Below are 25,248 nucleotides of genomic sequence, written 5' to 3'. Positions count from 1 at the left end.
ACTTTTCTTAACGAGTGAACATAGTTTTACATTTAAACCCGATCTTAGATAAATCTTGATTATTATGACTTATTAGTTAAATAGTGAACTAGGTAAAAATGTACTGATTTGTCTATGTTTTTTCTTCTTTCTTTGACTTAATTGAAACGTTATTGATGCAATTACTTAATCCATCTAAAGCCGGAGAAAAAAGTGTTAGAAATCTTGATTTAAGCCAAGGATAAACCTGACTATAAACTTCAAGAATTTATTATTCTTTTCGAGCTCGCATCTCCTCAAACTTTCATCTCTGTGAAACGTAAACGGATTGCAATTTTCATAAAACTTTTAAGAAAAGTTTACATGAATGTATCATAATACAATCACTAAAAGAAGATTTAATCTAGTTATAATAAATGTATTTTATAATTTACATTTAGTATTTATATATAAATACATTTTCCAAGTAATTAAACTCTAATCTCAACGCTTTCTGCAAGAAATCCGTCGCTGAGGTGAGACACAAGACTTTTTTTTTCTTCATAAAAATAAATTAACAAGAAATAGGTCTATCACTTCAATTTCAATTACAATATTGGAGTAAATATGATAATTTATCATCAGTTTTCCAATACTAAGTCAAAACTTTGGAAATAATTAAGCAAACAGACTAAATTCTAAAGTTAATTGAAAAATTATGGAATTCATCAAAAGTCTCTGAAAATTTTAATTTGAATACTAAATTTTATGTTTAAATTTCACAATTATATATCAAAAACATTATAAACTTTTCTTAACGAGTGAACATAGTTTTACATTTAAACCCGATCTTAGATAAACCTGACTATAAACTGCAAGAATTTATTATTCTTTTAATCTAGCTATTTTAGTTAATCTAGTAATAATAAATGTATTTTATAATTTACATTTAGTAATTATATATAAATACATTTTCCAAGTAATTAAACTCTAATCTAATTAGAGAAAACAAATGTGTAAATAGGATCTTTACGCACACTTTAATTAAAAATTGGTTTAAATGTTAGTAATTAAAATGTTAATTTGCAATTCACTTGAGTTGAATGTGATAATATAACATTTTCCTAATAGAATAACGAATTTACTCATATTCGTGTCTTTGATTAGTGTAAATGAAGGTTATTCAAATATAATTGTCTGCTCTAAATCGAGTCGAAGAGGAGCCGCCGAAGTGTGTTAACTGTAGAAACAGGGGCGGAGGTTCTTTCTGTTTTTAATTAGAACGAGAGCGAAATTGAAGGTGACGCAACCGAACGCACCTTAAACTTGATGTTTGTGTGTGTTAGAGTGTCTATTTGTCGCGGCCGTTATTTTTACGCACACTACATAGGAAGGATATCATCTATAAATAGAGTTAATTACCTAACTCAATTGCAGCGGATACGCGCTGGGTCAGTTGCACGGGATGATGACTCCTGTCTTCTTCGCATATTTTTAGAACGAAGAAAAACGCTTCGAATTCCACAAACCTCACACACATGTATTTTCGGTAATTCTTAACTTATACCACCAATTCCATTCACTACTTTTACGCATTTACACATTGATTTACTCAAGACATTAATTTCCAACGCAAAATTCAGTTAAAATAATAACAATTGTGTGTGATCAAAGCGACCGGAAAACCGAATGACTAATCACAAACAAATATCTTTATCTACATAAATAAACTTGTGGTTTTATTAATTTATTTACACTTAGTTAGTTAGGGTGAAAGTCAGGAAATGATGCCTAATTAAATGCTTTCGTTTGTTCGGAGCGTTGAAAATTAATCAAATTTGATGATGCTACATCATTTCCTCGAGTGAATTTTTTTGCAATTTTCTTCCTTGTAATAAGGAAACTGACGTTACAGTTTCGAAACAATTCATGGAAAGTTTACAAAATTAATGAAAATTAAACTACGGTGGAATCTCGCTCAAAGAGCACCTCGTATAACGAGCAAAACGAATTGAAAGAAAAACGACTCGCTTAACGAGCGACGTTTCGCATGACGAGTGAAGATGAGAAGAAAACTTCCCCTACAACTTGTGTACACATATTATGGAACACATTATTTTGGAACGGATTAAACTCGTTAAACGAGGTTCCACTGTATATTTCTTTTAATTTTGTCCGAAATGTTGAACATTCATCAAAGACCGCATAGAAATTCATTATTTTCTCAAGTTTCTTCCTTATTACCCTAAATTTTCTCATTGACAACATTCAATTTCTTAATTTTGTTCTCAACGTTGAAAATTGGATTCGTGCGATCCGATTCTTGTAATTTGATAGAAAGATGATTAACGCATGCAATAATCAATTAACGAAAGTAGTAAAAAGGAATGAGAATTAGATAATAAAATTGAAATTACGTTTCATTGACTAATTTCGCAAATTAGTAATTGAGGAATTCCAGTGTGATTCAAGACACAAAGCAATCACGTTTATAATGAAAGATGATTAATTTACGATGTTATCGTTGGAATAAAGTACACACACAGAGAGATAGCATTAAGTAAACTGCAGGTTATTGCTAATAGGATAAATGTTGCTCGAACGATCTCGTATCGTAATTGCATTGACGATCCGAAGAAGACAGAAAAACCATTTCTGCTTCATTAGCCGTTTATTAATTAATTAAATTAAAAGGAAACTCGGGCATGAGTCATGGGAAAGATGTTGAAAAGAGAGAAGAGAATACAAGCAAAATGTCAGTGCAAATTGCAAAGATAAATCGAATGCAAATCTTTTAGCAATGTATAGTAATTAAGAGATTGTGTGGATTGTCGAGTGAGGTCGACGCAATTATTATCGTGATTGCATGTTCGAAAACGTACATGCATTATTACTAGATAAATGCGCTGTTCTGTTGCTACATTTTTAAATTTTTCTACAAAAGATAAATCATAATGATAACGCGAAAAACACATGGGAAACGAAACGCGTTATTGTGTCACAGTTTATTTTGATGTTTATCGTTTTAACAAATCCGAGTTACGAAAAAAAATCTTAATTTGCACTGATTACAAGATCTTAATTGATTACAGCCATTGTATAATGTTAATATGATTTGCTTAACACTTGTTTCATTAACACAAAATTTGACCATATTATCTCTTATATTTCTTGCGTTTACCACAATCATCAATGGACAAAACTCACTGTTTAACAAACATTGTAAAGACTTGGAAATATTTGAATTCATCTCATTTTTGTTGATAATTGAAAGAAATTCTATAAAATTTGAATTTGCATTCAGTACAAGATCTTATTTTATTACAGCAATTCTATTATGTTAATATGATTTGCTTAACACTTGTTAATGTAACGAAGAATTATGTTAATTTGAGTATTGGCAGCAACACTTGTTGTTTGACTTTCATTAACACAAAATTTGACTATATTATGTCTTATATTTCATGCGTTTACCACAATTATCAATGGACAAAACTCACTATATAACACTTATTAAACACTATAGTAAATAATTATGTTCATCTTTCAGTAATTCAAGTATTATTACCAACAAACATTGTAAAAACTTGGAAATATTTGATTCCATCTCATTTTTGTTGATAATTGAAAGAGATTCTTTAAAATCTTAATTTGCTTTCATTACAAGATCTTTTAATTGATTACAGCCATTATATTATGTTAATATGATTTGTTTAACACTTGTTAATGTAACGAAGAATTATGTTAATTTGAGTATTGGTAACAACACTCGTTGTTTGACTTTCATTAACACAAAATTTGACCATGTTATCTCTTACATTTCTTGCGTTTACCACAATCATCAATGGACAAAACTCACTGTTTAACACTTATTATACACTATAGTAAATAGTTATGTTCATCTGTTAGTTATTCAAGTATTATTACCAAAAAACATTGTCTAACTTTCAAAAGCAATTTAAAATTGATTAATTCATCTTATTAATTAAACTTCTTGTATTCACAACAATTATCAATGGACGAATTGTTTAATTCCCGACAATGGTAGAATGTCAACAGAGGCCATCCGCGTTATCACGGAATTAAATAAATCATTGCTACAATATGTCCCATTCATTTCGAAGATTAATTAACTCGAATCCACGTTGCAAACGAATCATTCATTTTGCTGCTCCACATTCTCTATCTTCACATGATGGAATTACGTAAATTTATCATTAATTCCGCTTTCAAAACAATTAGACCTTGATATGATAAAACTATTATTTTAATAGCTATAAAATGTACAATGTTCTCATGAAAACCCTACGTTTGCATCAGTTTATGTATTCGTCGAAATCTTTATCTAAATGAGTGAGTTTTCTTTGCTAAGTGATTCATTTCGTAATATTTAAATTAAAATTTGTAATAGGTAACGTTTGATGAATGGCAGTAATTAAGCAAGTTTATGCGTATTTTTTTTAATATATAATTCTTTCCATGAAATCGTTAACAATGCGACTTTGAACGCATTACAAAAGTGGAAATGTTTTAAAAGCTTGCTTGTTAGATAATTTCATTAGATTTCAATCTTAAAATACTCTAAATCTTATGTTTTTTTTTCTGGTAATACAATTAAAGTTGTTATGAAAATTTATTGGTAATTACATCAAAATTGTTCTATAAAATCGATTGAAATTGGTGAAATTTGAGAAATTCTATTCAATTCATTGGGAAATCAATCAAAATTATTCCATAAAATTGAAAAGATTGGAAATGGTGAAAATTTGGAAATATCATTTTTATTGGTAATTCAAAGAAATTCTATAAAATTGACTGAAATTGGTGAAAATTTGAGAAATTGTATTGAATTTATTGGTAAATCAATCAAAATTGTTCTATAAAATTGAAACTGGTGAAAATTTGGAAATATTTCAAATCATCTCATTTTTCATTGGTAATTTAAAGAAATTCTATAAAATCTATTGAAACTGATGAAAATTTAAGAAATTCTATTCAATTTATTTGTAAATCAATCAAAATTAATCTATAAAATTGAAAAGATTTGAATTGGTGAAAATTTGGAAATATTTCAAATCATCTTATTTTTATTGGTAATTCAAAGAAATTCTATAAAATCGATTGATATTTTTGCAAATTTGAGTAATTTTGTGAAATGCTGGAAATTTTTGCTTCATAAGAAAATTAACATCGTCTATAAATAGTATTTAATGAAGTGTGGATGGTTTCCAGATCGTCGATAAATCATCAATAAGTTTCACTCGATTGTAATTAGAATCAACAACGTGAAAGCTATAAAAAATAAAAAGTTAATTGATTAATAAAGTTTTGAGTAAACAATATGTTAATGAATTTATGAATGAATTGCAAAACTAGTTGGCTGTACAATAAGAAAAACAAAACAATAGTTGTAATTGTGTTATTTTTAGATAATCACCAGAAGCAATTTTGTAACCGCGCGAATAAACTAATTATAATCGTGGTAATAATCTATGAATGAAACTTATTGATACCTACATGTGACGTTTCTTGATTACATAGCTAAGATTTTGATTTAAAGCGAATTCAATTACTGCTTAGAACTAATTATACAGACACTTATTTTTAGCCACATTATGTCGTAAGTAGGCTAAGAATAAATCGCTTTCAAAGACGACAACGATGTTTTTGAAGGTTCCGAAAAACCTAACCTTCGCACTTTTGTTATACACATTTCTCTCTCTCTCTCTCTCCGTGTTTTCGAATATATGAATTGATGTGAAATAATTATCAACACTCAATATCATAACTACAATTATACCAAAAACGATGATTTGAATATGGAAATATCTTTTCTCAACATATTTGTTTGTTTATAACACCTTCTGACTCATTGACAGTAAGGTGACAGCTGTCACGTGGTGATATAAAAATTACGTTTTTATGCAAATTTAACGATAAATTACGTAACCAGATGGAACGCATTTGAAATTTAAATTCTCTGTTGTGTCTGCTTTTTTTTTATTTAAATGTGTTACGAGTTGTTTGTAAAAAAAAATTCTACACAGCGCAAGTTAATTTCAAATCCGAAGGTTACATTTTCTAAATATACACAGGAAACTTATTACACCGTACACACTCATTATATTATCCATTTTTTTTGTGTGTGTGTGTGCGTCTTTGTGCGTGTTTGTATATTACAAAACTCACGTTTAAACTATCTTCGTTCTTTTTTTAATTATTATTCTTTGCTGCTAAGCATTCTTCTCGACTCCGATCAAGAGCGCTCGTTTATATAAAACAAAACAAAGAAAAAAAGAAGGAATCTAGATCAAAGTGTATGGAAGCGTTGACCGACGAAACGAAGAGTAATTATGCAATCGCCTATTAATATCCTGTGATTCACGAACGAAAAGTAACTAAGATGAAATAACCTAAATTTAATTAACAGATTTCAAAATGATTAATTATTATTTTTTAGATTTTAGATTTTATACGTAATTTTTGATGAGGCGCGTCTTTATATTTTCATCTGTATCTCGACAACCGTAAATGCTATTATTAATATTATATGAGCGTATGAAAGCTAAATGTATAGGGAATAAAATAAGTGTTTTAGCATAATTGTATCTCATGTAGTTTTTTTGCAATTCGCTGTCAAAGTTAAAGTAATCTTAATCGCAGTGTCTTCAAATTTTCATGTATATTTCAATAACAAAGAATGTCCTGATTAATATTAAAGGTGTATATTGAAGTTAAATATATAGAGAATAAAATAGGTGTTTGGACATAATTGTACCTTATGTAGATTTCTTGAAATTCTTTGTCAAAGTTAAAGTAAACTTAATCGCAGTGTCTTCATATTTTCATGAATATTTCAATAACAAAGAATGTCCTGATTAATATTAAAGATGTATATTGAAGTTAAATATATAGGGAATAAAATGAGTATTTGGGTATAATTGTATCTCATGTAGATTTCTTGAAATTTGCTGTCAAAGTTAAAGTAAACTTAATCGCAGTGTCTTCAAATTTTCATGAATATTTCAATAACAAAGAATGTCCTGATTAATATTAAAGGTATATATTGAAGTTAAATATACAGGGAATAAAATAAGTGTTTGGGCATAATTGTATCTCATGTATATTTTTTGCAATTCGCTGTCAAAGTTAAAGAAATCTTAATAGCAGTGTCTTCATATTTTCATGTATATTTCAATAACAAAGAATGTCCTGATTAATATTAAAGGTGTATATTGAAGATAAATATATAGGGAATAAAATAGGTGTTTGGGCATAATTGTATCTCATGTAGATTTCTTGAAATTCGCTGTTAAAGTTAAAGTAATCTTAATCGCAGTGTCTTCAAATTTGTATGTATATTTCAATAACAAAGAATGTCCTGATTAATATTAAAGATGTATATTGAAGTTAAATATATAGGGTATAAAATGTGTATTTGGGTATAATTATATCTCATGTAGATTTTTTGCAATTCGCTGTCAAAGTTGAAGTCAAACGTATTTACATTTTCGTGTATATTTCAATATCAAAGTACGTTATGATTAATGTTAAAGATGCATATTACAGTTAAATATATAGCGAACAAAATGAGTGTTTGACTATAGTTGTAATTATGCAATCGCCTATTAATATCGTGCGATTCACGAACTAAGATGAAATAATCTTAAATTGATTAACAGATTTTATCCGTTGCAGTTCGAGAAAAATAACTGCATTATTACGGTGCTCTTTCTTTCTATAATTGTTAATCTTTCGGAGCGTGGCGGAAAGAAAAGATTTCCGCTAACAATTCTACCACTAACAGCACATTTAGCTTTACATTAAAAACCGTGAACATGCTGATTGATTTATAATTGCACCGTTCGCAATTTAATTGGTTAATTAACTTTTTCTATTTCTTCTCGTTGCGTCGCGTCAGCAATGATTCATCATTGTCCAAAGGTGCTGCTGCTGCTGCTCTCTTCGCATTTATTAAACTTGATATGAAAGTATGTTACACTTAGTTCTTTTACGAATTCGTCTCGGACCCGCTCTAATTGAGCGCAATTTACGGTCTTCGGCTTCGGAATTCTTTGCTCGACCTCTTGATTTCGACAGGCGAAATGATGGAATTTTATTTATCTCAGTTAACTGAGCTAATTAGCAAATGAAACATCTCGAATAAGTCTAAATATAACAATGAATTAGTACTTTATAAGATATTTTCAAATAATTGATGAACTCGTCAAGAGATTGATATATAAATTTATGAATCATTTAAACCTCGATACCCAACGCATTACAATTGATTGTTATACAATTGAAATATGCACTTTCAAGGATATTTATTATTTGTTTGCGCACGACAAGTGCTAAGTGCATTTAATTGTATTGTAAAGTTGCAATGTATTTTGCTTCAATTCCACATTTGTTTCAACGTATTTATTTATTAATTACTTAGACTCATCAATTATTCCTTTTTAATTCTTAATCAAATATAATTATGCTGAAATCTACAATTTACTTTCTAGATTTGACAAAAATATAAATATTCATACAATTTTTGATGATTTTATGGGTTTAAATCAATTTACATTGATTATTTCCTCTATTTGAGAAAAACGCATTTAAGAAAATTTTTGGATGACTTTTTGAGACTTCAACTGTGAATTTCTGCTCTTAGGAATCTAAAGTTATCATTTTTATGTAATTCTTTGATGAATTTCACTTATCTAATTTACAAATCTTTATCAATTTATTATAAAAAATGAGTTTTAGAAAAATAAATTTATGATTATTTGTGTAACTCTAAACATCAAATTTTATCTAATTTATAAATTCTTAGAATATCACTGATTAACTATAAAAACATTTTCTATTTAATTTGATTAGAAATTTGTATTTTCTTAATTTAACAAGACACGAATTTACGTAATTTTTGATGATAATTATATTAATTAACGAGTCTAATTACGGTTTGTTTGTATTCAATGTCATATAATTAATTATAAAATGGGTTAAACATAAACAATTTACTTTGATTGCGAAGCTTTTAATGAACACAATTGAAACACGTCGATTTTCTCTCTGTGCGTTTGCATGAACGTGTGCAAATTCCAAAGGGCATTTCGTTTGCACGACAAGTGCATTCAATTTCAATATTAAAACTTGTTTGGATCGTGCGACGCAACTGAATATAAACAAATTCCTCTTTGTCCTTTCTGTTAATTGCGTGCATCGCATGCAAAAAAACAAATCAAACGAATTGAGCTTTTAATGGATCCTATACATTATTACTATTAACTACATTGGCGTTGTGACCGTGACCCTTAAACCCAAGGTATCGACGAATACGTTCGAAAAACATGTGCGCGAAATTAAACGAGTTATTTCTCTAATGTTTCTAATTTCTTTTGCAGGAGGGCATCGGGGTCGAATTCGTTCGGATCCTGCCGGAGACTCATCCGCCATCGTTGACCAACGTCTTCTCGGAATGCGCGACAAACGACGACGTGGTAAGCAGATGATCATCATTATGTTTATGTTGATGAAGACGACGACGATGATGATGATGACATTCCTATAAATAGGCAATGCCGTAATCGGTTTACAGGTCAATGATTATGCTAATTGCGCCTACTAAAAGAGATAGCACAAACAGACTTAGCATGCAACACTGGTCATTCCTTAAATTAGGACACGCCAGTTCTTTTCGTTTGTGTATGTGTTTTGTTTGGGTTTCCATCGATTATTTCACATCTTTTCTTTCGAGAAAAAACATCTACTCTTCTCGTCTCGTTTCACATTCTATTTTCGTGTGTAACGAACGCAGATTACTGACATTTAACCCAAATCAAAAAAAAAAAATAATGAATGGCATAAACATTTACACATTTATTTATTTTATATTTTTTTTTTATAAATTTGGTTACAAGGATTTCCTTTCTCGAATTAGATCATCGAGATTACATCATAAACCGTTTATTTAGATTCAATTGAAACGTTTCTTGTAGCTATTGTGTGTTTGTGGCTTTGTGATTCGACTGATATTCGACTCGACTCCGATGACCTTTGTTTACCGTCGGTTACGTAATCGCGATTATTCGGCCAAAAACAATGCGCGCTTCGCGCCAAAAAAGAATGCGGTATTTTCAGAAAATTATTCGATGATATAATAAGTTGAAGGAGGTAACGTTCTCTCTCCGTTCGTCGTGACTTTAAGTTAATTTTGTTTAGATTCTTCACTGCGAATTCAATATTTTTAGTTTGTAATTTCGTATGTGTAGCATATGGCTGTGTCCTCGATTCTTATTTTGGTTGCGACATTAGAAAATCGGAGCGGTCAAAATTGAACTTTAAGGAATGAAATGAAATCAGAGAGTAATGAGGACGCAATTTCAAATAAGCTAAATTTTAATCTTACATAAAGTTATATTTTCATCTACATCTCGACAATAATGAAATAATTGTATCTTTTGTAAATGAAAGCTAAATAAGTAGGGAATAGGATGAGTGTATATTCATTGAAGAGTATCTTGTGCATGTTTTGCGATTCGTTGTTAGAGTTGAAAAACCGCATACAATAAAGCTTGCACAATACGTAAAACTTTTTATTCTCCAATTAGTTGCAGCTTTATTAGCAGCAAATGACGAGATTTGTGGGAAATGGGAATGTTTTGCGTAACTTTCGTTCGCTATTGTGTGATCGGTTATGAAAGTGACAACGGAAGAGAACAAAATAAATAGTAAACAACAACAAAAAAAGAAACATAAAAACGAATTGAATTGAATTGTACAATTGTTCCATTTTTTTTTTTGCAGACCATAACGTGCGATTGCGAAGCGACGCCCGCTTTCCAATTGAAATGTTTCCGGCTGAAGGGAGAGAAAATGGAGACGTCGCACTACAGAGTGAACCTGAACAGATTCCGCGCTCGCCTCAACATCTTCTGCGTGTCGGAGAAACTGCAGGCGGACGTCAAATGCGACGGATGGCCGGAAGTCAAGATCGGTCTCGCGCCGGTGGGTAACATCAAGAACAACCTGGACGAGACGCAGCTGCAGGAATTGATCACGTACGTATATCGCGTCGTGTCTCCTTGGTGATGATGATGATTTAGTGAATGAATGATTGTCAATTTGGAAGCATCTTCTTGGTGATATGTCCACAACAGCATCAAGTTAGTTGCTGCCAAGATTGTTGTTGTTTTTTCTGCTGAGTGATATGGTCAACTTGCTAATGTTGAGAGTTAGCTGCAGGAATTGATCACGTACGTATATCGCGTGGTGTCTCCTTGGTGATGATGATGATTTAGTGAATGAATGATTGTCAATTTGGACGCATCTCCTTGGTGATATGCCCACAACAGCATCTAGTTAGTTGCTGCCAAGATTGTTGTTGTTTTTTCTGCTGAGTCCGATGATATGGTTAACTTGCTAATGTTGAGAGTTAGCTGAAAAATTGATCACGTACGTATATCACGTCGTGTCTCCTTGGTGATGATGATGATGATTTATTGAATGAATGATTGTCAATTTGGAAGCATCTCTTTGGTGATATGTCCACAACAGCATCTAGTTAGTTGCTGCCAAGATTGTTGTTGTTTTTTTCTGCTGAGTCCGATGATATGGTCAACTTGCAAATATTGAGAGTTAGCTGAAAATAACTTTGTTCTTGCGTATTATTTTATGGTTACAATGTGTCGTCCGGCGATATTAAATGGAATGTAAACACTCTGGCAGCGAGCTAAACATTTACTTTGAAGCATATTAATGTGTGTGGTAAGTAGATTGAATGTATGTACTGTTTACAGTGAGATAATCGCGAACGCGTTGAGGAGCACCGAGGTGCATTTAAATTTAGCTGCCTATCCATCATGCCCGAGGCTGGTGAGGAATGTCGACCCACCTGGCCGACCGCACGTGATGCATTACGATAATCAAGTATGTAACATCCATCCATCATCGATATTGTTCGTTATAATAATTGTTGAAATGTGTTCGTTTAGACAAATGCTTACACTTCGACGCCGATCCGTGGTTCGGAGGGCGGCGAACGTGAGAAGAGGCTGTTGGTGAAGGTGGTGAAGGCGACGCAACTTGGGGCGACCGGTGGCTGCAAAGAGCCCTACTGCGTGGTCGAAATGGACGAACCGTCGCAGAAGAACCAGACCCACGTGCAGAAGAACACCGATTGCCCGGCGTGGGACGAACACTTCCTATTGTACTAATCAATGAAATCATTACATACAATTCAATACATATTTCAAAATATTATTGCAGCGATGTTACATCAAACACCGCGGAATTGCTGTTCGAGGTGTACGATCACGGCGTCAGCCCGCACAAATTCTTGGGCTTGGGCATCGTGGGAGTCGAAGAACTGCTGATCAATCCGTCTCAGAGACAGATCATATCGTTGCAGAGTCGACCCTACGAGAGCGATCAGATCAGCGGAACTTTAACAGTGGAGGTAACAAACATTTTACAAATGGAAACTAATAGCTAGAAAATTAAAATCGTTGCGATCTTTTCCAGTTCATGTTCATCGAAGGCGCCGACATGCCCAACCTCACCGACGGACATCAACCTTACAAGATCAAAGAAACGTTGAAGAGTGGAAATCTGTCCCCCACGACTGCCATCCACAACGGTCAGCATTTCACGCAAACAATTAACAGCAACAACAAGAACTATTGTTTTCATTTGCAGAGTCTCTGATGAATGGTAACCACGCAATGGGCGTAGCTAGCAGATCACCTGCCATGAACAAAAACACGTTAATCGTCCACAGCGTTCAAAGAGTAAGTGTTTCAAATACAAAATTCAATGATTATTGTAAAGATCCTAATTTTAAATTTACCTTTTTCAGCAACCATCCCAAAGGCTAGTCAAGGTATTTACAATTTCCATTTGTTTATTTGAGAATAATCATTATTCACTTGATCATTTAAGTTGTTTTCTTTAAAAAAAAAAATATGCTTATTTAGCCTTAATATGTAGATTATACTAATGCAGCGAGTGTTTTGTTTGTTTTTGTTTTTTTGTTTCGTTTTGGTTTCGACTAACACAGGTTGAGCTGAGCGAGGGCACCTGGAAAGAGATCGAGCGTTTGGAAAAGCCTTGCGTCGACGATGAGGAGGAGCAGGTGGAATCGGTGCGCGACGCAGAGAAAACCGAATCCCATCCGGAAACGGAAGCGGAAAAGCAAACGACAGTTGTAAGCGAGACGACCAACGGAAATGGTATTAGCGTTGGCGAAAACGGTGATGAGACACCACCAGCGCCAGCGGTGAACGGAGGAGCCCAGGTAGCTGTTGTTATTACACACACTCAATCTATCTGTCCACGATTTCTTCTTTCGATAACATCTTCTTTATTTTTAAGATTTTCGTTTTTGTTTGTTTGTGTTTTTTTTTTTGATTTGTGCTCGTTTTTTAGCCGGCTGACGGTGATCACAGCGGCGGTAACACTCTTCAGCCGCAGCTGACTGGGGAGATTCCGGATTACCGGGGTCGCGCCAGAAAGAGGAGAGACTTCTTCGGGACGATCAAGAGACGTCTGGGGCGGTCGAAGGGAAGGTCGAAGTCCGCAGGACCCGGCGAGGATCTGAACGGAAGGGATGACTCGTTGAACAGATCCATCTCGGCCGATCGATCCAGAACGGAGGACAGTCAGTTTCAAAATATCATCCGCGTCTTCTCGCAATCTAATTTATCGTTTTTGTTTGCAGATTACAGATTGGGTTTGCCGGGGAGGAACGATTTGGAGAACTCTCGAAGGTCCAGCATCAGCGAGGCTTCGGGGATGAGCAGCGCGTCGACGAGGACGTACATCAACGAAGCCAGTACTCTGGTGCTGGAGACGCTCGAGAACGGAATCAAGAAGCACTATTTGGTGCCGCTGTCTCTCGCGCAAAAGTCCAAGTGGAGGAAAAAGGGCACGAAGCTGCACATATTCAATGACCACACGTTCATCGCGAAACATTTAGTCGGGTACATACAATTTCCGTTCAACTACAACCACTTTATTCAATAACTTGAAATTTCTATTAATTTTGCAGAGGAACTGTGTGTCAGGTTTGCGCAAAGAGCTTGGCCAGAAGGCTGGGAAAGCAGGGCTACGAATGCCGCGATTGCCTTCTGAAATGCCACAAACACTGCCACGTCAAGGTGAACGACAACTGCCCGACGTCGACGATCCACAACATAGAGTTGTAAGTATCAACATTGGCTCGAACCAATAACCGAAACATTTCATATAAATATGAATTACAAATTGTGCACTTTAATAACGATGATGATACATATCTTTTTACACAACGATCTGGACATTATTATGAAAATTTATTTACAATTTTTCTTTCTTCTCAATTATTGATCACTGAAATTGAAATTGGAAAAGCGTTTTAAGTAAGTTGAACCACACTCTATAACCTATATACAAAGAAACCCCTTTTCTAACAAACAAACAAAAAAAACTCTCTGTGTGTGTGTATATATATATATAGATGTTCGTTCTGTTTTTTTTTTTGTGAAAGTTGTAATATTTTATTGCACAATTTCCATGTCTACATTTCTTTTATTCCTTTACTCTTTATTATTTTCTATCTTAACTTATTATTATTATTGTTCTTCTTCACCTACGAACATTCACGAATCACAACACCCCCGATCATTCGTATCTAATAAGTTTGTTTCTTTTTATGGGTCTCTACTGCCCGTTCTGAGCGAATAAAAATGCGGTAAGGAAACATTTAGAGCGTGCGAATTATTACATTTTTTGTCCGTGTGTATTTTCTCTGTGTGTGCGTTTTCTTTTTATCTCCTTTTTGTTACCATCAAATTTCTTATGGTGATGCATGAAACGCCGAAACTACACGGTTCATGTTTTAATTGTATTACCGCTGCTTCAGAATCGCTTTCACGACGATCCAATGAAGACATCTTCCAATACAAACAAATCGTCTTTTATTTTATAAACGCAATTTTTACAAAAGAAAAAGTTTATTCTTCATTTATAATATTGATTAATTGAATGAGATTTTGACTTAGAGATTTCCAAATAACTTAAATTCCAATAAATCTAATGCTAAGATTTCGTTAACACTAATTATTGATTTGCACGTAGAGAAGAGGGCCACGTCCTCATTCCTGCAGTTTTTACGAATTTTGCGTTTCACTTTATTCCTGCATGCATTTTTTTTCTCTTCTAAATATTTCTTTTTCGGCCGCTGATTTAGTGCAAGATCACCGACGAAAATTAATGTCTTTTCCCGTTTTCTTCAGGTCCTACATCCAGAATCCGTACACCGATAAGAATCTAAGGATACTATAAGACGACAGATATTGATTGGCTAAGCAAACACACAGCACTTACACAGCTGCAGCTACTTTAAGGTAGGACGGAGGAACGAGATGAAGATTTGAAACGCTGATATAACCATTTCGAGTGAGGTACACTTAATTAATAAAGAAAGAAGCGCTAATTAATTTAACAAAACAAAAAAAATTATATTATATACTATAAATGTACACAATTTATTAAAACTTCGAGGATTTAGTTAAGTTTAAGTTACGATATATTTTATTTTACACATGATACACAATCAAATAACAATTAATTATTATTTTTTTGTCTGTTTAATTATTTACTTATTATATTATATATCGATGTTATTATTTTATATATTATATATTTATTTTATTTTCCATTTCAATGTATTATATTAGTTCATGTTTTTCACCTTTCTCCTTCACAGTTTTCTTTTCTCTATCTGTTGAAGCTTAATATTTATATTTATATAATTTGTTATTAATATGAAATATTATTTATATACATATTTGTGACGACAAATTCAAAGAGAAGAAAGAGCAAAAACGCGCTGTGCTTGAACAAGAATTATTTAATGATTGATTACACTTTGTGTTCCTTTTTCATTTTCCAGCGAAAATTCCGCGCAAAGGTTATTATTTACAACAAATCATTTTATTTGTATTTAAACGATTGTTAAAAGAAAAGAAAAAAGCAACAACTTGCAAATAAACTTTGCGCAGAATTTGCGATATTTTAAACACAAAAGAAGACTATATTCTTAATGTTTTTTTGTTCATCTCGAATGAAGTATATATTTGGGTCTACAAGAATTGTGTTTTTTTCTTTTTCGAAGATTTAGAATGGTTTGGATTGTTTCAATGAATAAATTAGGGGAAAAAGAAGGGATGTGATGAAGCGCACGGAGATTTTTTTTTTGTATTCCAAAACGATATTTTATGGGGACGTTGAATGAAATGTAATTCAAATACTTTACCAAATAATTTTATATATTTAATGATACAAAAGAACAAAATGTTATTATTATTATATATACATAAATGTTTGTAGCTTTAATAAAACTTACGATTTACAAGCAAATTCTAACGAATAATTTAATATTAATAATAATATTAACGATTAATGATTGTACTGCATTGACGTACAGTTGTTCTTGATGAGAGCGGTCAAGCTTTTTGCGAAGCAGTTTTCTTTAATGGTTGTTCAGAAAGCAGGTCGAGATTTAATAAATTGATGATGAAGTTTTGAGGCTTCTATTTACAAAGTTGTTTGTTACGAATTTGACTGTTAAGTGCCTGATGTGTGAATCCTGTGTTCTAGATCCAGTGAAATAATGTTCAGTTGTACGTGAGATTGATAAATAAATTACAAGTTTTGTTAATCCTCCCTTTCTCTCTCTCTCTCTTCTGTTCAATTATTTTTGTTTGTTATCCTTTATTTCATACTAATGTTAATGAAATTGATTCAATTTTGCGAGCTGCAACGCTTTTGGAATTAGTCAACCCTTCTATAACGCGGTGAGTGCGTTTCCGCGTTATATGGAAACCGCGCTATAAGAAACTCTGAATTAGTACAAATAACATCATTCGTACCGCGTTATATGGAAACCAATAAATACAAAAGACAAGATAAATTATAAATTATTTTTATTGAATTTAATTGAAGAGTTCATATAAGGATTGATAAAACAAAATGAAACAAGAACTAAACTAAAAGACTGTTTTTCAACAAAAAACAATGAAGACTTTTGTAAAATTATGTAATCTTTCAACACTCAATGAGATATGAGTTGCCTAACTCGTCTTCTTTTAATGGGCAAAATGTTTTCATCACTTAGTTCATCTTCACATTGGTTTTCGATTGTAGCTTTTTTTTCTAACTCCACTAAAACCTTTCTATAGGGAGTTAAGCAATTTCTTAACTCTCTTTTAACCGCTGAACGATCAGTTTGAATGAAATGAAGTTCTAATTCTTTAGCCCTTTTTTCACATCTTGTAAATCGAGATTTGCCACCCATTCGTTTTCCTTATTTTCGTTTACTAATGCATTTGAGGTGAATGCATCAATTAATTCCATCAGTTCTTCCTCATCTAAAGTTTCTTCCCCGAGTACTAGTTCTCTTACATCCTGATGGTTTACTGCAAATTCTTCATCGCTTAAACGAGAAGCAATGTTTACTATTTCTGTAACTGGAAGTGAAATTGTAGAATCATGTTGTATTGCTTGAACCATTTGAGGTAAAAGAGGTTTCCAACACGAATTAAGCGTTGATGGTTTAATTTCTGCGCAAGCCTAATACTATCTAAAATAGAAAATTCCATCCACACTTGAGTAAGGGTTTTATTTTCACTGTTTTCTAATCTGGTTTGGAAAAGTTGGCGTGTGTAGTACATTTTTAAAGTTTGAATGAATCATTGGTCCAAAGATTGTATTAATGACGTGCAGTTAGGAGGAAGGAAGACAATTTTTACATTTGAATGATCCAGTTCTATGTTGTGGCAACCGGCGTTATCAAGAACCAATAAAATTTTGAAATACAATTTTTTTTCCATCGTATAGGTTTCCACTGCCGGGATAAAACAATTATAAAACCAATCCTTAAATAAATCTTGAGTCATCCAAGCTTTCTTATTAGATCGCCAGAATACAGGCAATTGGGTCTTATTAATGTTTTTCATTACACGGGGAGTTGAAGAACGATTTATTATCATTATGGGAAGCTGTTGAACGGAAACCGCGCTGTAAGAGTACCGCGTTATAGGAGGGCTGTCGCAATTTCAGCTCCGCGTTATATGGAAACCGCGTTCTGAGAGTACCGCGTTATAGGAGGGTTGACTGTATTATGAATATCGTAAAAATCTAGAAGTTTATACTTTTTTTGATCTGTCAAAATTTAAAGCGTAACTTTAGTAATGGCTCCGAAGGCGTCGTCCGCGCCTGGTGATTGATTATTAGTGTTGATGATATAGATTTAGTCCTTTATATATATTGTATTTTCAGTATTCGGCTGTATGGTCGTGACCGTTCCTGAGCAATACATGAAACGCACCCAGAGAACGCATTATCCGCAACTTTGTTACAGTGCTGAAAAGAAGAAAGCGCCATTGGGTAGGGACGTCTTGAGAGGTTTAGAGATAAGGACGCAAAGAAGACACTTCTGCATTTACCAATCACATCTAAATAATTTCTTTTGATACATCACAATTACATATATATATATAATAATAATATTGAACACGTTCAGGTTCTTCTAATTCTCGCTGGCGTTCTCCTCCACCGAAATGTACATGCCGCCTTCCTCCTCGTAAACGGAATCGTGTTTGGCGAGAATTCGCAGCAGCGGTCTCAGCTTAAGCCACCACTGCTCTTTGGCGATGCGGTGTCTGAAAAATCAAGAACATGAATCATCGTTGTTTAAGTGATATCCACGTTTGCGTCGTACTCGAAATCGGTCTCCTCTTTCAATTCGGCAAGCGGAGTGAATTTGTATTGTCTGCGGACGATGCCGAGAAGGACGCTGGTGTCCGCCGACATCGCTTCGATTCCCTTATCCGTCTTGCTCCTCTGGATGCAATCCGCGATCCATTCCACAGCTTTCGAGGCCATCTTCGTGCCCATGTTGCGATCGAAGGGTGTCGGAGAACCGCCCTGCTGCATGTGCCCCAAAACGTTCATCCTGGCGCTGAACAGACCCTTACCCTCCTCCGAATACAACCTGTATATGAAATCAGTGTTGTAGTTCTCCGAAGCCTTCTCGTTACGCAATATCAATCCGCGTTGCACGCCCTCGCTCATCTTCGTTGCCATATGATACACGTCCTGCTGCAAATCCTTAATACTGAACTTTTCTTCGAAAATATACGCAGCGTCCGCACCACCAGCCAAACCTGAAGTTATTTTTTTTTTGTTAATTATACAACAAGTTAACTAAATTAGTTATATGATCACCTGCTAGTGTTGCTAGGTAACCGCAGTACCCGCCCATAGTTTCGATCACAAAGACACGCCTCTTCGTGCCCTGAGCCGACTGGCGGATCCTGTCGCAAATCTCGGTGATCTCGTTGAGAGCCGTGTCGCATCCCAATGAAAACTCTGTTCCAGGGACGTTGTTGCTGATGGTACTCGGGATGACGACGATGGGAATACGCAGCTCTTTGAACTCCTCCTTTCCTTCAGTCAGCTGCAATCCTGCCTGATAGGCCTCGAACCCTCCTGCGCATCGCATCAATCAATTTACACATGTTTTCATTATCAAAAATAATTACCAATGATCAGCAGAGCGTGTATATTGAACTCCTTTAATTTGTTGGCGATCAAATTGACCCTTGTTCCTGGTAGATTCCGTTTCGTTCCCAAATAGGCTCCGCCCGCGGCCACCCATCCTGTCACATCGGACCAATCCAACTTCTTCAGATTACCGGCGATCAAACCATCGATTCCATCGTTGATTCCGAAGACGGTGTCGCCCCTATAGATGGCGTTTCTCACGAAAGAACGAACCGTTGCGTTCATGCCGCACGCCGGCGCTCCGACACACACGACGCCGTAATTGTAACTATTCTGAACGATCACATAATCAACCAGGCGGTTGGGTGGTTGCAGACGCGTCAAAAGCTTGTACGTCTCCAAATTACGAGCGAACGATTTTCCACGAAGCTCCACTGCAAGTTCGAAGTTCTTGCTGTGCATGGCCTGAAACGAAACAATCGATCACTCAATTGATTCATTTGATGTTTCAAGTTTATTACGTCTGCCACAGCCTTGGTTTTCTTGACGCATTCCATCAACGGTAATCGGATTGCCTGGTTCCCATCCAAAGTCACGACGCAAGGCTCGGTGTTGTCGTCGGCCTCCATGAGAGCCATCACCGCTTCGGCTCCCATCCTGCAGCCCAAAATCCTGTCGAACGCAGATGGACTTCCACCTCTTTGCACGTGACCCAACACCGTTACTCTGGTATCTTGGTTCAAGTTATCAACGATGACCTTCTTCACTTGCTCCGCCGTTATTGGCTGACCGTTCCTATCCGTTGCCCCCTCAGATACTATGATGATGTTCAATCGTTGCCCAGAGTTACGTTCCTAACAACCGATCAAATATTTAATTAAGCATTGAAGAGACGAACAAATTTCCGATCTGACCAAATACAAGAGACGAATGAATATTTAAATGTAAACGATTCCAAAAATATTGAGTTTCAATCTTGAATATGATATTGGACAGTCCGGAATTCACATACTTTTTCAAGAAATATGTGCGTTTTATTTAATCCATAGGTAAGAGAAAATGTACCTGGCTCAACTTCTTGCACATTTTTACTTGCCAATCGAGAGGCGCTGGATCCTCCGGGATAAAAACATAATCAGCCTCGCTGGCACCAGCCGCTACCAATGCCAGGTAACTGCAACAATTTCATCTCGCATTTTCTTTATCGAAGACCAACACAAATATCCACAATGAGAAAAACGTATGCATTAAATTATAACAATAAGTGATGTTTGATGTTTTCCCCAAAAGTTTAGCACAGGTGAAGAAAATCTCTTCTCGCACCAAAGCGTATTAAAATTAAATATATAATTTCGGGCTCAAATGCAAATCAAATAAAACGCACATAAAGCATAATGAAATCCCATTTAACTAATCCATGCAAGAATTCAAAAAAAAAATCATTAATCTTTTTCGTAAGTTTATTTGATTAATTATTTCGTGCATGGATAGTGTTAAATAGGAAATTAGAAATGAAAACAAAGCAAAGCAAACACTTAATATACCTGCTCCAGTTTATCGCACAGCCGCTTTTGCCAATCCTCAGGCGGCGGCGATTCCGGGCAAAAGACAAAATCAGCTTCACTAGTTAAAGCGGCAACAACCGACAAATACCTGAATCGTGAGGCAAATCATAAGTAACAATTTCGAAAGGATGAATGAATGGATGGACGATGATTCTCGGACTCACCCGCAATGCCTGCCCATGACCTCCATGATGAACGTCCTCTGGTGAGAGTACGCCGTGCAGACGATGGCATCTATGGCTTCGATGATGCGGTGCAAAGCGCTGTCCGTTCCAATGGTCATGTCCGTTCCGCAGAAGTCGTTGTCAATGGATCCGACCATTCCGGCGATGTGCAAAGAACGATACTTTTGTCGTTGCTCGGCGTTGATCTGTTTCATCGCCAGAAGCTCATCCAGAAGGCTGGACCACTCCTGTCTGAAGAGATCAGCTCCAGTCAAACTACCGTCGCCTCCTATGACCACCAGATTGGTGATACCACGATCCACCAGATTCTTAGCCGCTTTCAATCTACCTTGACGCTCCCTAATAAATCACAAAAAAAATCCATCTCAATTAATCTAATTGAACATATATCAATCCAGCAATGTTCAAATGTTACCTAAAATCTTGACATCTAGCAGAACCAATAATGGTACCTCCTTTGTGGATGATGCAACTGACTGAAGACCAATTAGCTTCAACCATATTCTCTCCACCATCCACCATACCTGTTAAGAAGAAAGCAATTAAATTTACAAAATTTCACAGAGCAATTCATAAATCTAATTTCAAATACATTGAATTGTTTCTAATTGATACCTTGATAGCCCTCCTTGATAAAGTAAACTTTACATCCCAAGTAAATACCCATCCGGACAACAGCCCTAACAGCAGCATTCATGCCCTAAACACAACAAGAAATAAAATTATACTCATTAAAAGTAAATAAAACAGAGTTAACCTGAGAGTCACCACCGCTTGTGAATACAGCAATCCCTTTACCCTTATGGGTACCCCTCCCGATAAACTTTTGACCTTCCTTCTCACACATCCTGTCTGCTCGACTGAAACAATTAAGACTGTCTGCTGTTCAAAACTCATAACACAAATGCATACTTATATAGATCGTCCAGATTGTGACTATCAATATTATTAAACAAGTTGTCTTGCTGATAGTGCAATTAGGTGATAACAGATAAATGGAATCACAGTGATTAGAGACGAAAGTCTCAATAATCTCACCTTTCTGAGATGGTAACGATCGGTAAAAGGTAAATACACGTTAAATTTGATGATTTCTGAATTCAAATACGCGACCGGTGTCGATCAACACAAATTCCAAGTATATTTGTGCGATCAAGGTGACCTTTAATTGGCTTGTTGTTCCTTGAGCGACGAGACTTTTTACACGTTTCATCTTCAAACATTTCATGTAGTGAAAGTTTTACAAGAAATTTGACTATTTTCTATATTTCGCAAATCAACTATGTTAAATATCTTGTATAGAAATGGAACAATTTTCAAAAAAAAAAAACAAAAAATAGTCAATGCTTCCTTGCTTGCCTATCCGAAGGAAGATTGGTTGCATGGTCTAAAGTCCAATTTGAATTGAAAGTCCAATTAAATTATTTTTTTATGTAATTGAATATACAAAATTCAGCAATTAACGATGCTCACAAGCAAAAACTTCAGAATGTATTATATTATTTAAACAGATGTAGATGATAGAGTTTTTTTTCACAATAATCCTGATATCAGGTTTGCCTATGTGCCTTCAGTAAATTTAGTTGCATAACGAAATTATACGCACAATTTAAATTTGTTCCATCAAAGACGGCGAAATACTTCTTCATTCCTAATCTTTAATACAATGGGATGCAATGGAATTACTTTTTGACTTTTAGCACTAAATTGTAGTGATAAGAGATATGATTTTCCTTTTTTTTTCTTAAGCTGTTCCCCTTCCCATTGGATCTTGTACGATTTATTGGTAGATCTTCAGAGGCAAGAAGTTTCTGCTTTCTGCATTTTATTTTAGACACGTGTGTTGTGTTCAAATTGGCAGTACAAGGAGATAGTTGAGATGGAATGAAGGAAGAAACAACTGCCGAAGACACCTCGTAAGTCGGAGAACCTGGGTATCGTTCAAGAATTGTAAGTAAATCAATCGAATGTTGTTGGTTTTCGACGGATTGTAATAAACATGTTTGAATAAAAAAAAATACGTTTCTCCTGGTCGTAGATAAGTGTTGACTGTTGTATGCTTTTTGTCTGTAAATGTCGCATATTTGAACTCTTGTGAATAGAATTTATGTATGTTATTTGAAAAATGTCATCATCGCAGTGGATAACAAAAAAAATAATGTTAAATTTTTCTTTAGATTTGGATAGAGAGATCGGAGAAGTTTCGAAGGAGATTAAATATTGTATAATAGATTTTGTACGTAATCTAAAATCGTTAGTAAGTAAGCTATGGCGACTTTTTACCAAGAAATCAAGTACTTGTCGTTGGAGAATGCTGAATACCTTGTGGGGAAATTCGAAGGAACGGGCTTGAACGAAGTGTATTCGTTCACAGAGCAATGCGAGTCGGTGTTCTCGCAAGTTGAACCGGAGAATCACGAGGAACTATTCAAAATAATCAAAGACAGGTTGCATTGGATGATCTGCAACATCAACGTCTCCACTTGGGATGATTTAAAGCAACTACTGGAAGAGGCTTTTACGCCCCCGACAGATATCAGCAAATGGCAGTACATTCTAATATCTTCCAGTCAGACATGTAACGAGAACGTGACGATGTACGCGAACAGATTCTCGATCATCTATAACTACCTGCTGCATTCGTGCACCTACGATAAGTCGGCGGAAGTGTTACGCGAACTGTCGTCTATGCTGAAAATTCAGGCCATAAACGTCTTCACGAACGGTTTGAGAGAACCGCTGAAGAAATATTTGAACGTGCACAGGCCGGACTCACTCGAATGCGCCATCAATCTGGCTTTAGCCGAAGAGGATTTTCACTTACCTCACGCGTACGTTGCTCACATGCGTTGCTATTTCTGCAAACTCAACGGTCACTTGGCCAAGTATTGCGTGAAGAATCCACGTTTGCGTGTCTTCTGCACGTTCTGCAATGAATTCGGACACACGGCGAAGGATTGCATGAGGAAGATATTGCTGAACAACGAGATCGTACCGTTCGTGCCTGCTGCACACAATCAGCCGACGGTCGAGATACTGTGCACCCTCTGCTGCGATAATCCCATCGACACAGCGATCTACAAATGCGGACACATGTTCATGTGCCATAAGTGCGCCAACACGCAAGGAATCTACGACAACACTGGAAAATGTCCCATCTGCAGGGCAACAATCACCGAGGTCATCAAAGTATACAAATAAATCTCCATTCAAAAACATTAAATTTTAATCAAAATGTGATATTGTTATGTAAATTGAACACAAATTGTATTGTATATACATATATGAAGAGGTTTTTTAATATGTTGCGACTGTTTTTTGTCCCTCTGTATTCTTTATAGCAGAGGAAATGTTTTGTTTTAATTGAAATTTCAAATGTAAGCAGGTAAAATGTTTATGAACTTTTCTTGACTATTTGAGTCTATTCTGCGTCGTGAAATAGATTGAGGTTTTAGCAGAAATGTTTTATTTATTAACCTTCCCTTCCATTACCTTCCTTACTTCTAGTTTTCCGAAGATAAAAAGCGAATAATTGTTTTAATTTGATTTTATTTTACTGCACACAATTTCAAATGTAAGCAGGTAAAATGTTTATGAACTTTTCTTGACTATTTGAGTCTATTCTGCGTCGTGAAATAGATTGAGGTTTTTAGCAGAAATATTTAATTTATTAACCTTCCCTTCTGTTACCTTCCTTACTTCCAGTTTGCCGAAGATAAAAAGTGAATAATTGTTTTGATTTAATTTAATTTTACTGCACACAATTTCAATTGTAAGCAGGTAAAATGTTTATGAACTTGTCTTGACTATTTGAGTCTATTCTGCGTCGTGAAATAGATTGAGGTTTTTTGCAGAAATGTTTCATTTATTAACCTTCCCTTCCGTTACCTTCCTTACTTCCAGTTTTCCGAAGATAAAAAGCGAATAATTGTTTTCATTTAATTTAACTGCACACAATTTCAATTGTAAGCAGGTAAAATGTTTATGAACTTTTCTTG

General features: G+C 34.7%; 3 protein-coding genes across 6 annotated transcripts; 2 read left to right on the top strand and 1 right to left on the bottom strand.

Annotated features, from left to right (window-relative positions):
• Nucleotides 1–458: 458 nt before the first annotated feature.
• Nucleotides 459–15,552, top strand: LOC108565731 (the record flags this gene model as incomplete). The annotated part of the gene is made up of 14 exons (XM_017925320.1): nucleotides 459–494; nucleotides 9,360–9,455; nucleotides 10,762–11,015; nucleotides 11,754–11,883; nucleotides 11,949–12,163; nucleotides 12,223–12,412; nucleotides 12,478–12,592; nucleotides 12,652–12,743; nucleotides 12,812–12,835; nucleotides 13,013–13,249; nucleotides 13,381–13,612; nucleotides 13,673–13,934; nucleotides 14,003–14,155; nucleotides 15,228–15,552. Coding segments are annotated over 14 exons (2,085 nt in total), but the record flags the coding sequence as incomplete, so codon positions are not given.
• Nucleotides 15,553–18,448: 2,896 nt separating this feature from the next.
• LOC108565734 (ATP-dependent 6-phosphofructokinase) lies at nucleotides 18,449–24,147 on the bottom strand. Of its 4 annotated transcripts, none has more exons than XM_017925323.1 (11): nucleotides 24,075–24,147; nucleotides 22,008–22,110; nucleotides 21,866–21,950; nucleotides 21,666–21,774; nucleotides 21,230–21,589; nucleotides 21,045–21,153; nucleotides 20,022–20,354; nucleotides 19,539–19,965; nucleotides 19,222–19,485; nucleotides 18,716–19,160; nucleotides 18,449–18,656 (listed from the first exon to the last, which is right to left on the bottom strand). In XM_017925323.1, exons 2-11 carry the CDS (start codon nucleotides 22,095–22,097, stop codon nucleotides 18,524–18,526), a joined length of 2,355 nt encoding a protein of 784 aa, XP_017780812.1. In that variant the 5' UTR covers nucleotides 22,098–22,110; nucleotides 24,075–24,147; the 3' UTR covers nucleotides 18,449–18,523. The 4 variants fall into 4 exon arrangements, with proteins under 4 accessions (XP_017780812.1, XP_017780815.1, XP_017780813.1 ...); XM_017925326.1 differs by lacking the exons at nucleotides 21,045–21,153; nucleotides 24,075–24,147 and adding exons at nucleotides 20,566–20,674; nucleotides 22,289–22,561; XM_017925324.1 differs by lacking the exon at nucleotides 24,075–24,147 and adding an exon at nucleotides 22,163–22,271.
• Nucleotides 23,049–24,711, top strand: LOC108565735. Its single transcript, XM_017925327.1, has 2 exons — nucleotides 23,049–23,200; nucleotides 23,428–24,711. Exon 2 carries the CDS (start codon nucleotides 23,519–23,521, stop codon nucleotides 24,449–24,451), a length of 933 nt encoding a protein of 310 aa, XP_017780816.1. The 5' UTR covers nucleotides 23,049–23,200; nucleotides 23,428–23,518; the 3' UTR covers nucleotides 24,452–24,711.
• The last annotated feature ends 537 nt before the right edge of the window (nucleotides 24,712–25,248 follow it).

Source organism: Nicrophorus vespilloides, unplaced genomic scaffold (genome assembly GCF_001412225.1).
Source record: "Nicrophorus vespilloides isolate i.1.1-1 unplaced genomic scaffold, Nicve_v1.0, whole genome shotgun sequence".
NCBI lineage: Eukaryota > Metazoa > Arthropoda > Insecta > Coleoptera > Silphidae > Nicrophorus > Nicrophorus vespilloides.
The sequence above is the reverse complement of the archived record's forward strand: the minus strand, read 5'-3'. Positions and strand labels throughout refer to the sequence as shown.

Bases quoted from the DNA above. Each gene is read 5' to 3' on its own strand.
- LOC108565734 (XM_017925323.1), bottom strand. From the start codon at position 22,097: ATGTGTGAGAAGGAAGGTCAAAAGTTTATCGGGAGGGGTACCCATAAG. The intron at 21,951-22,007 runs GTTAACTCTGTT...TGTTGTGTTTAG, and splicing joins CAAGCGGTGGTGACTCTCAG to GGCATGAATGCTGCTGTTAG. The intron at 21,590-21,665 runs GTAACATTTGAA...GTGATTTATTAG, and splicing joins GCTAGATGTCAAGATTTTAG to GGAGCGTCAAGGTAGATTGA.
- LOC108565735 (XM_017925327.1), top strand. From the start codon at position 23,519: ATGGCGACTTTTTACCAAGAAATCAAGTACTTGTCGTTGGAGAATGCT.